This window comes from Pholis gunnellus (assembly GCF_910591455.1).
Source record: "Pholis gunnellus genome assembly, chromosome: 9".
In the NCBI taxonomy this organism is placed as follows: Eukaryota; Metazoa; Chordata; class Actinopteri; order Perciformes; family Pholidae; genus Pholis; species Pholis gunnellus.
In genome coordinates, this window is record NC_136535.1 from 988,977 (window position 1) to 1,002,820 (window position 13,844).

Here is a 13,844-nt window from a genome sequence, read left to right on the forward strand (position 1 = left end):
AGAAGTGTGAAGCCTTCAGGAAGAGCTGAGGTTCTGCCCAGATCCATCTGCTTCTGAAGAACCCTTTTATGAAGAAAGGGTTTTTCAAGGTTGTTTGTAAGATTAAGCTTCCCTCCCCCTACACCCTTTATGTTGAAGAGAGATCCAGGTGGAACCTTTATGAAAGGTTTGAAGAGGAACTAAAAGGGTTCTCCTATGTGGAAGTCGAAAAACCCTTTATGATTCTACTTGGCACCTTTATTTCCCAGAATGTAGAATATATGTAAATGTACCATTCAGGAATTCCAGTAACCTTACTTGTTGATGAAGGTTCCTTCCCTGTCTCCCAGCACAAGGCCATTGTTTGGGAAATCAGGAAATTCTGCCAACCCACAGTTCTTTGCTCTACCACAGATTGACAGCCCAGCACTCTGAGCTCTTTCTTCTTCAACCAGCTCAGAAAGGAAGTGAAGCTAGATTCAGTGATTGATTGATTATGTTAAAGAAGAATTTAAGCAGGTTTTGAGATTCAGGTGTCTAAAGGACATCTGTTATCATGAGTTTAGGGGAAATCTATTTATTATTATGCACATTATGATGCATAAGATATCTACAATATTTCTATTTGATAGAATAGTGTATATTCACTAGCTTCTATCACTATGAAACCAGGTTATTGGGAGACATTAAATTATGCAGGAAAGCAGACCAAGTGTTCCCATTGTGTTCACATAGTTCCTTTTTTACTGTAAACAGGTTAGTAATCACATTTCTCACCTACCCACAGCGGCATAGAGACCTAGTTATGTGTATGCAGGCCAATACTGAGCACTTTTCCAGCAGAAATCTAGCTGAGGACACCATGTTTTTCTAATGCCCTAACCCAGGGGTCGGCAACCTTCACCATCCAAAGAGCCATTTTGTCCTATTTTTCACCAAATAAAATGTTTCTGGAGCCTCAGAAGCTATTTGATACCACAGCTTATAAAGTTTTGTATATAGTTATATTATAGATACAAAAACTATAGTTTGTTGTATTTGTGAAATTATAGAACAAGAATAAAGACAATTCTTGACATTTTATTGCTACCTGTTTTGGATTTATCCATTGATAGTGTAGCCGAGGGTTAATGTTGCCCATTACTTTATGATAATAATAAAATATTAAACACGGAGCTCCGTAATCTGCCTTTATTCACACTTCACCAGAACCTCTTTCTCTTTCCGTCTCATCCTCCACAATAAAAGCCCCAAACACAGACACAGGAACTCTGCTTCCTACAGAGCTCTTAACGTGCTCAACATAATAGCTTACAATAGTTTACCGAGGGCGGAGGTCTGCAAATCATATATGATTAGCCACCTGCAGGGAAAGGCGCTTGACAGCGACGTAATAGGATGTGGCGCACATTTTAGTTGACAAACTATTAAAACATTTTTTGGTTTTGGCGGCGTGTCCAGCGACGTTATCAGAGAGCCGCATCAGAGGGGCTGAAGAGCCGCATGCGGCTCCGGAGCCGCGGGTTGCCGACCCCTGCACTAGCCTGATTGTAGAAAGCAGGTTCTTATATGTTTATGAAGTCAGCTTACTGCAGAATGCAGACTGTAAACCAGTTACAATGAATGCACTTAATGAAGAGTTGAGCAAGTTGATCAACAATATATATATCATACTTTCAGACGTGGTGTGTAATACAAGTATTTTGCTTCTTAAGTCAAGGATTTTCCTTAAAACAATATTATAGAATCCCTCTCAATCATCACTTCTGACCCATTAGAATGTGTGACGATGTCCGTATCTGCAGAGACCCTGCCCTCTGCCTAGATTTTCTTTTTTTTCTGTGTTCAAGACGTTATCATAGCGGTGTACGACATCATCATATAGAGGACGACCTCTATATGATGATGGGCCAATTTTAAATGTTGTGTTTATAAACCGCAACCAACAAATCCCACTGATTGTGCCTTAGTATAGAGGGGAACCTATGAGGGGGTTTACATGCTAATGCTTACAATGTTTAATGTTTACATGCTAAACCTGCTAATGCTTTGCTATAACAGATGTGTTGCTTCTTCAGGAATAGCACAGTGTGTAGTGCATGTGCATAGAAAGAGTGTGTTTGAGCGAGAGAGATTGACATTCAATCATACTCTCAATTCAGTAGTGCAGAATAAAGGAGTGAAGTTAGTAGTAAAACTGTGATTGTAGCAATTAATGTGCAATTTCAATGTACAGTTTGTCAGGAAATATATGCTACAGCTCCTCAAGACCCAAGCCATGTTTCTATATCTTGCTTGCCAACTGCTGAGTAAAGTAAAGGTTCATCCCAACGTTAGCAACAACCTGGGCCCTGGAGCAGAAAAAACAGTTGACTGCAAGTTAAAAGGAAAATTATTGGAATTTCACCCTATCCTGTTTAGGAACATAGTGAGTTCCTCTGCAGGGGAGAAAAATTCTTCCTCTTGAGTCCCTGCCTGGGAATCTCACCGGTTACTCCGGTTCACTCTGTGCAGGTAACAGGAGACTGGAGAAATATTACCGTAAATTCTCTAATAGCGGCGGGCCTCGATTAATCTACCTCTACTACAAGGGTATCTATAAGGCTGGTTTAAAGCAGAGATATTAGAGACACACGCAGTCAGGACGTATTTAACCCCTTAAATTTCAATCTAGCAAAATGAAATACTACTGCTACTCTCAGCTTTAGTAGCTGTGGGGCGCAATGCATCTGAGGATTCTTTACAGTGTACAGTCTACAGTGTTTTGGCTGACTCAGATATTCAGCCATATTCCGTCAGCAAGAGGCTCCAGGCTGCAGCTGCAGTGGGGAGGACATGGCTGGATGGAACCCTCCAGAATCTGAGCTGCTGAGAGCAAACACCAACTTGCCCTCTGATGCCGACAGAAACAATATCATCGCTTGAATGAATGTCAGCAGTTTTCTTTGGACGCTGTTGCCCAGAGAGAGCAAGGCGTGTGTGTACTATGCGTGAAAGTTGTCCTCCTCCCTGGGACAGAGGTGTGCTGAAGACCGTCTTCAGTATACTGAAAATAAACTGGAAAAGAAGACCAGCAGGTATTGTATTTTTCTAATCTAAGGGTCTGCCTCTGAAGAAAGAGTGAGAGCTGCCAACTAGCTGCTGCAGTGGAGCAGCTGATGAACAAGCAGGACAGCAGAGAGATTCAAGGGGAAAACACTGTGTTTTCACATCTTACTCTGTGAAGTAAGGATTTATTTCCACCAAACCAGAGCTGCTGATTGTTGGAAGAGTAGAAAAACTAACCAAGACGTAGTTGGAGAGTTTTATTTTGGATGAAGTTTTTTTTACGATGAGTTAACAGCTTTCGCGGTCAAAACAGCAGCACTGGGGAATTTATTTCTTCAGTGAGCTATATGTACCACTGTGACTAAAAACATAATGCACTGTGTGTAAGCAATGGCTGGACTCTAACCTCACTCTATGCTGTGTGTTTCCATAATTTGTCTCAAACAAAGTGCAAAAGCCTGGGTAAAAATAGCTGCCACAGTTTGTCAAGTACTGCAAGGGTGCACTGAGGGTCACTTAACTATGACACCACCGAAGGAGAAATGAGCTTAGAATTAGAGGAGCAGTGTTAAGGGAATAAACAGAGAGAATAACAAAAGTGTCATGAGAGAGGAAGATTGCTACAGGCTTATGGATGATCTGCAGTCTCTCATCAAAGTTTCATAAGAAGAGAGAGAGGACACAGACACGTGGATTAAAACATTGGAAAACAGCTAACAAGAGAAGAAAGGAGAGTTACAGTTAAATCAGAGAGCATGAGAGGACGACAGAAAGAGAGAACATAAGGAAATACAAGATGATAATACAAAGAAGCGAAGAGCAAAAATCTCTTTAATAATTCAGAAAGAGAGAGAGAGACGAGTAGTTGCTTGAGATGAATGGGTGGAATAGTTGCAAATTCTAAGGAAAGAGATCTTGACTAAAGAAAAGATAAAAATAGCAACAGCCAATTATATCTGCCCTCTCTCCACCCCACAACGTTCGTGCAGAACAAACTGTGTGAGGCAGCGTGCAGAGGGGGATGTATAAGTTAATGTTCCCAGACCTTGTTGCAGTTGTTTCTCCCAGCATCCATCCGCCTTCTACTCCTTCTCTTTATTCCACTCACACGATAGAGATGCTATTATTTCCAAGTCCCTCCAATTAGATGTATGTTCTGTGGTGTTATAATCACCTAACTGAATGCCAGTAATGAGGAAACATCAGAAAACTTGAACTGTTGATGATTTTTCAGGACTGTTAACATCACATGTGCAAATGAGAGGGATAATTATAACAACTACACTTGGTAAACTGGGATGTAGATATTATTTTATCGTCTAATCTTCAGGTTTTAGTGTAGAACAACAGCTCTGAGTTCTCTCTCTGTACATCTTCTCATCCAAATGTAGCATTTTTTTTTATCCTTCCATTTCTTTCCCTTTTTAGCGTGCAGTGCAGTGTAAGTTAGAAAGACGGACTTATTGATAAATGTCCATGTCTGATTTGGTACAGGAATATACTAGAATTTGTGTCCTCACAAATATCATTGTGTTAATTTCTGTTTCTACTCAGTAGTATATATATATATTTTTTACCTTTATTTAACCAGATAAGTCAATTGAGAACCAGTTCTCATATACAATGACGACCTGGCCAGAAGGACAGCAACAGGAGGCATCTCGTTACAAATGAATAAAACATAGAAACATCTCAATCAACCTTATACAAAAATTACAACATCATAATATGTACAATATATAAAAACAGTGTTCAGGTAGATGCAAACTCAGAAACAGTTGCAGTAATCAAGAGACTATCATTTGTAATGAGTTATTGAAAGAGGGTAACGGAATGAGGATGTGGAGTTTTAGCTTCTTTTGCAACTAGCTCCAGTCGCTTCGAGCAGCAAACTGGAACAAGAAACGTCCGAAGGCTGCAGACTTTTGGAATGACCATATTGATGAAATTGCTAGAGCGTAAATTGCGGTTACTGTTACTGAGAGCGGAGATATGTGGGGGTTTTACCAATCGTAGTTTTATAGATGTACCGATACCAGTGGATTAATCTGCGGGTATGGAGTGATGGCCAGTTGACTAAAGAGTACATGCTGCAGTGATGAGTGTTGAAAGGACACCGGTGACGAAGCAGATGGTGGTATGGTTTGGTCGAAATTTCATGCTGTTACTGTCACTTATCCAGTCAAGCTCACCATTGCTGTTGTGTATCGCCCACCAGGCCCTCTTGGTGAGTTCCTGGAGGAGCTTGACACATTAGTCTCGCACTTCCATGACGATGGCTCCGCACTCATCCTGCTCGGCGACTTCAACATCCAGACCGATAAGTTAGAACCTCTTCTTTCCCTCCTCTCCTCCTTTGACCTTTACCACTCCTCTTCTCCTCCTACCCACAAGGCCGGCAACCAGCTGGATCTTATCTTCACTAGACACTGTTTTACTGCCAACCTCTCTGTCACTCCCCTCCAGCTCTCTGACCACTACTTCATGGCCTACTCCCTCTCCCTCTCCTCTCCCCCTTACGTCCGCCACCTACCCACATGGTTTCTACCCGTAGTCATCTTCGATCCCTCTCCCCGGCTGAATTTTCCTCTTCTGTTACCTCTGCTCTCCCTGACCCTGAATCCTTCTCTCTCCTATCCCCTGATACTGCCATTAATCTTCTTCTCAGCAGCCTTTCCTCTTTGTTAGACAACCTCTGTCCCTTCACCTCCAGGCCTGCACGGCCAACCCCACCTGCACCATGGCTGTCAGACTCAGTGCGTACTGATAGACGGAGTCTAAGAAAGGCTGAGCGTAAATGGAGAAAAGGCAAACTCCCCGAGGACCTTCTTAACTTCCAATCTCTTCTTTCCACTTTCTCCTCCTCTCTATCTACTGCTAAAGCTGCTTTCTTCTGCTCTAAAACCCTAACATCTGCTTCCAATCCTAAAAAACTCTTTGAAACTTTCTCTTCATTCCTCCAACCACCACCCCCTCCTCCTACTTCCTCCCTTCGCCCTGACGATTTCACCAACTTCTTTGACAAGAAGGTAAACGCTATCAGATCCTCCTTCTCTCAGCCCCCCTCTCCCTATCCATGCCCCAGCTTACCCTATCTTGCCCCCCTCTCCCCTAATGAGGTCCTTAAACTTGTTACATCTAACCGCCCCACCACGTGCTCCCTTGACCCAATCCCCTCCCCTCTTCTTCAGTCTATTGCGACTGAACTCCTTCCTTTCCTCACCCACCTCATCAACACATCTCTTGTTTCAGGATGCTTTCCCACGGCTTTCAAGACTGCCAGAGTCACCCCCCTTCTGAAGAAACCATCACTTGACCCCTCTGATGTCAAAAACTTCAGACCGGTTTCTCTTCTACCCTTTCAATCCAAAACACTTGAACGTGCTGTATTTAACCAACTGTCTTCCTATCTCCATCAGAACAGCCTCTTGGACCCCCACCAGTCTGGGTTCAAAGTGGGTCACTCGACTGAGACAGCCCTCCTTGCGGTGACTGAGTCGCTTCACGCTGCGAGAGCTAACTCTCTCTCCTCTGTCCTGATTCTCCTGGACCTGTCTGCAGCATTTGACACTGAACCACCAGATCGTCCTCTCCACCCTCGAGGGGATGGGCGTCTCAGGCTCTGCACTCTCCCTGTTTGCATCCTACCTGACAGGTCGATCCTACCAGGTGACATGGAGGGGGGCCGTGTCGGAACCACGCTTGCTGACTACGGGGGTTCTACAAGGTTCAGTCCTGGGCCCGCTTCTCTTCTCGCTCTACACAACATCTCTGGGTTCTGTTATTCCATCGCATAACTTCTCCTACCATTGTTATGCCGATGACACCCAGCTGGTCTTGTCATTTCCCCCCGGAGGCTGACATCTGATTGGCTACAGATAGGTCTATGTTGAAAAAAACGCATTTGTGAATCCAGCGACGTCAGGGGAGTCTCATAAAACCCACAAACAAATGTGTAGCAATCCACAAAGAAATGCAGTGCGATCCACAAATATATACATACAAATCCACAAACAAATACATACAAATGCAGAAATATATTTGTGATTTTTTTTTACATTTATATAAATCGTAATTTATTTATGTGTGCATTGGAATGTATTTGTAAATCCTTCTGTGTGCATTTGTAAATCGAATATATTTGTGAATTGTTCTGTGCGCATTTGTGAGTCTTTCTGTGTGCATTTGCAATTATTGAGACTGATCTGACCCCATACAAACACATTATTCAGAATGGTGAGTCAATACAACATGTGCCATGGTAATGTAATGAACACATCCATAAGTTTCTTAAGCGCTAAATAAACTTTAGGAACAGCACGGCATGCAGCGGCTTTCCCGATGTTCTCCGCATCGCCGACACTGTACAAAAATGTACCACTCGTATAAAAGCGCGAGGATGCGTCCAGTCTGTGAGACAGTCGATGCTCGGCTGCGGCGTGTGGTGTTCAATGTACGGCTCGAGGAGGTCTGTAAATAAATGATTCCTTGTTGGCAGAATCGCTAGCGCTCGTACAGGAAGTCATCATGATGTGATAACGGATCTTGGCGATCTCGAAGAACTCTCTCCCTATAAAACGCTAATCTGACGAATATCGCTTCCTCATCGATGGATCTCTGAGGAAGGGAGCTGACATTTGTTTCCGGGGGAGTGGCAGCTTATCCAGCGGATCTAGCTCAAGCCTGCGCTGGAGCAGGTTCAAGCTTATGGATGTGTTGCTATGGTGATTTTTCCAAACTTGCTTCGAGGAACCGAAAAGCCTCACTTATGTAATCTCATCCTGAAAATTATCCGGCTAACTCAGTTAGCCACGTACGAGGAACAGGGCCCAGCAATAAAGACCCCAATAAATGTTGTAATAGCTTTGGCCCGGTCTGATTCTGACACAAACCGTTTCTTAAATGCTGCGGTGATAAGTTGTTGTTGTTGTTGTTGTTGTTGTTGTGGTGCCTTGGCCCCCGTCGCTGACAGACAAGGATGGTGGCGCTTCATATGTGTGGACATGCCCGATGTATTGCCGTTGTCGTATGTCTTTCTCGTTGAACAACACCTACATACCGTAACGGTTTTGTCCACCACCCTTATCCCGACATTAGTAACAGGGAAGCCAAACGTGACTTAAATGACACCGGGGGCTTCTGAATTTCCTCCGCTCGCCATCACTTTCACTGTCAAATGCTTTAACCTGCTCTATTCACGTGAATACACTACTGCTTTATGCTTTATATCTTTTCCCAGCAACTCGATATTTAGAGACTTATTACTTGAAAAAGTGTGAGCGGCAGTAAAACTTTATTTCACACTGATGATTAAACTGTAAAAAAAAAACATGAGGGGTGATCCGTACGGGTCACGGATCGATCCGTGATCCGTTAAACCACTAGCAGCAACTAAATAATACAATAATAACAATTAAGTGAAATTGGACATTTCCCCACAGCACACCTGACGATCTCTCACGGCACAGTGGTTGAAAATCACTGGCCTAGCCCGATACCCAAGTACTGATAGGAATCCACAAATTGGAGTTCTGATCTATCCAGGGAGGAGATTTCGAGAGGGCAGGCAGTTTGTGGTGTCGTTGGCATACAAATGGATGTGAGAGCCACCTACAGCGTGAGCAACATTATTTATGTAGATATAGAATATGGTTGGACCTAGAATGGACCCCTGAGGAACATCCTCGGACAGGGACAGTGGGTCAGATAACCCTCAGCTCTCACAGATTGTACATGCCCAGAGAAATAGCTGTTAAACCAAGCCAGACCACCTTCTGATTGACCTATATCCTTGAGCCTGTCAAGCAGAATGATATGGTCCACAGAATCAAAGGCCTTTGCCAAGTCAACAAACACAGCCACACGGTATTCTTTCCTATCGATGGCACATATGATGTCATTTAACACTTTAAATGTTGCAGAGATACACCCATGGCAGGTTCTAAAGCCAGACTGCACGGAGGTGAGAATACTGTGGGACTCCAGGTGGTGGGTAAGCCATTTGTTGACCAAGTTGGGTTTGTGCTCCCCTCTGACTGCTATAACTACACAGTGTGTGTGTTGGTGAAAACACTCATGTGTGGAGAATCCAGTTTAGGTAGGTTTCAGTTAGTCTTCAGGGCTGTCTCCACTACCATCATTAAAACACCAAATGAGGGAATTTCTTTTAAAAGAATAGTGCTCATCCCTCCAGAGTTCCACACTCACAGATAATCAATGACGAGCAGCCCTGAGGCAGTTCTGGAGGTTTGTGGTGGAACAACACCTCACTAACACACTTAAGGTTGGTTTGTCGAAGAAGAGCTCCTGCTCTTTAGTGGTTTCATTGCAATTATATCAGACAGTGAGAATTTCCAGACTGCTCACTGACAGTTACATATTGCCTTGAGTTTGGATTGCGTTAGGGTTAAACGGCAGCATTAAGAAGCGGACCACAATTGGTGATGCGTGAGTACGAATTTACATGCTGAAAAACTTTGGGAAATAAACAAAGAGTAAAAGCAGTGCAGACTTCTGTTACAAAACGAACAATGGAGGGACCACAAACGATGAGGAACCAGAGTTGGTTTGTAACAAGGTCTCGTCCCCGTATTTGGTCCGACCTCTCCAAATGACCAGCACCAAACGGTCCTGTGTTTGATTCAACTGAATTAAACAAGGCAGGCATGAAAACGCCCTTGGAGGAACACCTTTTCAACATCTGGCTAGAAGTTGTCTCATAACTCCTCCGGAGGTGGTTTGACGGTTTCAATAATTTACTCTTGGGATTTTTTAAGATCAGGTAGCTATTTCATCATACAGGACGCATGAGATGACGAAGTGTAAATAGACTCGAAGACTTTGCATCAAAACTATCTAGATTCTTTTATAATGTTGAATTTCATCTTAGTTTAGGCTTTGAAATGTTACTTTTATGTACTTTAAACCTCGTCTTAATCATTGGCACAAAAGTTGTCAACTAATATGTTGTGTCATTGCACTGGATCAGAGAAAACAACCTGATCAAAGTTATACCTTACAGTATAATAATATTTTGTGATAACATCTTAGTTTTATTCACTGTATTCTTTTATATTGTCTTCTTTATTCCTGTAACCTCTGTGTTGAGAGAAACTATTTGTCATTGATGTACATATTCTTTATGTATGTATTCTGATTTAAAGACAGGGTTGGTAATCTTGAGAAATTAGCAATAAACGCTAGATTTAATAAAGTATCCAACCAAAAATCCTAGCTCAGTGTTGCCAACTCTTTTCCAATGAAAGTAGCTAGCAGCACTAGCTCCAACAGACTGGAAATGTAGAGAGAAAGTCTCCATGTCTTTATTACTGACAGCCTGTCCCTTCAGGCCTTCCTCCAAAGACACTTCCCAAAATTATCATTATGAATGAATGTGAACAACCAACATGGGTACATGTTGGCTCTCTCTCAGAGCCAACGAACCCCATGGGACTGACAAAGAATACATAACTTGGGTGCTGACTTTCGATGTCCTTTTTCCTTCCTTCTTAGCTATTAGTACTTTTCTGGTTAGTGAGAGAATTCTACAATTTTGTTGTGAACTTCTGACTCTACTTCGCAGTGAATAAATCTCATCTGAACAGGCCAGAGAATTTAACCTGACATTTTTTTGTCAACACAGCCACACAGTCACTTGGACTGAAACTACCATCTCCCATGTTAGCTACTTTGACCCGACACCCAATCTAAAAGAAGGACAATTCATCATCTTCAGCCATTTGTCAACATTCTACTCAACCTCAACATTGCCTTTCACCCACACAGACATACACACTATTACTCACCAGTGCGGGTGTTGACAGTGAAGAAGTTCTGTGGATTTCCACTGATGATGCGGTAGTTGAGCCTGTCAGCGGCTGCAGGGGGTGAGGCATCAGGGTCCTGGGCCTGGATCTGGATCACAGAAACATCCCGTGGAGAGTTCTCGGCCACTGAGGGCCGGTACAGAGGCTCTGAGGTCAGCGGGGCATTATCATTAACATCCTCCACCTGGACGAACACCTCAATAGTCGCAAACTGGGGAACAACACCGTGGTCGCTGGCATACACTGTTAACCAATAAGAGTCCTTGGTCTCGCGGTCCAACATATCCGTAGTGTAGATCACTCCTGGTGGAGGAAGAGACAAACGGAGCAATTACTTTCTGGGTATTTAACTCTGTTTAATTTCTCATTATCCAGACATGGCTTGGAGAAAGTAAGGGACTGTCTGTACTGTACGCACCCTTATTTCTATGGTTTTGCTCACAGTCAATCACTGCAAGCAGCTACAACCCATACAAGTCTGTCATGCCTTGTTTTGACCTGTCATTTCAGGTCCAGTCCCTCCCTCCAGGTTACCTCATTCCCTTCACCTAACTTTCCCCACCCAGACTCACCTGCATCCTATTCCCTCATGTGTCCCTCATATTTATACCGGTTCAGTTGCTTTCACTCTCGGCCAGATTGTCTATTGTTATTCTCCTAGTTTTCCAGCTTTCATTTCTGTATTCTTCCCATGAATGCTGCAGGCTAACACACACACACACACACACACACACACACACACACACACACACACACACACACACACACACACACACACACACAGGTATCTTTAGCATATAAGTGTGAAGCTTTTAGCCACCCCATTTGTCTCTATGCTTTAGTGGAGAAGCTCATAAGATATTTAGATTTAGAGTGTTGCTGCTGCAGATTCCAGGATGACTCTGGAGAAATGACGACAAACCCAAGCAATAATGTCACCATTACTGTCTCCTGTCCGGAGTAAACACACTTGTGTGTGTATTAAGAGAAGTGAAGTGGTGGCAACCTGTTCTACTTGCTTTTCCGACAGGAGATTTACAGTGTTCAGCAGTGGTGGGGAGTAACATCAAGTACTTAAAGAGCATTTTAATAGTAACTTCTCTGTAAATCCATGTTTTTGAGTTACTGCAGCAAATTACTTGCACGGTAACTTCATTATACTTTCAACTGATTCCGCCCAGTCTACTCTGTTTACTGTGAAAGCAGTTTTTACACGAGCAAAATTAATGATTCTGGACTCAAAAACAAAAACAACAGCCCAAATACTAGTTCTTCCGGGTGACCAAAGACAATCCCAAGTTTTACACACTGGCCCCAGCAGGTACTGAAATACTCAAAACCACTTGTAGACAGGGGACGATTCAGGAGCAATGTTTAGGGCTCTAGGAGAGGGCATATCAGTGGTGGTGGTGGGTGCTAAGTGCATATACTTTACAGCGCCATTATAATGCACAGGCTTACCGGGACTCAAGTAAAAATCACAGGGATTCACAGGGATTTGTGTGGTACTACTGACTGAACAGGAACAGACCAGGGCTCTGCGTACTGTATCTCCCTAGCAGTCCTGCTAACATAGCTAATAGCTAACGTTAACAGAGCTGCTGACTTGCATTATGGTGCATTCAAGCTCTACTTAGTAAACTGAGCATTGGACATAGGCAAATTATAACGCTATCGTGTGTTCAAATGTCATCTTGTAAAATGTAGATTTTTCTGGTGAGGAACTTGAATGAATCCAGTTGTTTGAAGGAGAGGTCTCCACAGCAATATAAATAGAGAATAGGGATGAATTATGAGCTGTTTAACTTCACCAGATCTAAGCAGCTTATAAACTAATGCCAAGATTTTTTTTTTCTATCAGAGCAACCATTTAAATAAAAATACAATCATTTATTTCCTATTCATTAGTGTGTTTTATGCAAATAACCCCGGTAGATGACAATAACAAAGTAAAAGTATAACATTGGTAACTTTTGACGGTTTTCACTGACTACAGGACAGTTGAAATTATTTTTGGGGATGTTGGTGAAAATAGTTTGTCTGGAGCCTTGCTGTCAATTCTAGTTCTTAATTAGAAAATTGGAATCGGCAGGTCAGACTTTTGAAAATATGGTGGTATGATGGTATTTTTATGCTGCTATGATAAATTAGAAAGACTTTGGAGATTTAACCCACAACAATTCTTCATATTTTACAAGATGATAATAAGCTTTATATGTTCATAATCCAACTCGTAAATACTGGCATAGACTTGTGGTAGACTTGATGTTGTACTTTGAAAAGGTTTACACTCATTTCAGTAACTTAGTTTAGCTGAACTAGAAAACATTTCTACACAAAACAAAGACTGCACACTTTGTCATCCATCACTTCAATCCGACTTCTGTCATCATGGCTAATATATAACACTCATGTTGAGCGTGGACATTAAATCTTTGGGAATCAATATACTGCGCTGAATATTCAAGACTCAAGGTTTACTTACTTAGCTCTTCCCAAAAGTGTCAACCATATCCCACAGCCTTCTCCATATATGTTGCAGTGCAATATACACACTGTGTTATAAATGATAAATGGACTGTACTTGTATAGCGTCTTCCGACCACTCAAAGCGGTTTAACACTATATGTCATCATTCACCCATTCACAAACATTCATACACTGATGGCAGTGCCACCTGCCCATCAGGACTCGAACCATTCAGACACATTCATACACCACAGGAACAGACTGCGGGAGCAATTTGGGGTTAAGTAGCCCAGGGTCACATTTCTTTCTTTCAAGGACACATGGACTAGCGGAGCCGGTGATCTACCACTGTGGGCGGCATATAAGATGTTCAGAATGTCCTTTCCTTTCGACAACTGTAATAACTTCATATAGACTGACAATACACACATAAAACCAACTCTGTAAAAAATAGTAACCTAATATTCACATATTTGTGAATCAGATCATTAATCGCATCCCTAGAGATACAGAATAATCTGA

General features: G+C 42.5%; 1 protein-coding gene across 1 annotated transcript in view; it reads right to left on the reverse strand.

Annotated features, from left to right (window-relative positions):
- Nucleotides 1-13,844, reverse strand: part of fat3a (FAT atypical cadherin 3a) — a gene marked incomplete at its 5' end in the record, with an annotated part of 122,394 nt that overhangs the window by 85,152 nt on the left and 23,398 nt on the right. Inside the window, one exon of the mRNA XM_079166666.1 lies at nt 10,833-11,156. Within this exon, the coding sequence (XP_079022792.1) occupies nt 10,833-11,156 (324 nt within the window). The remainder of the gene's footprint in view (nt 1-10,832; nt 11,157-13,844) is intronic.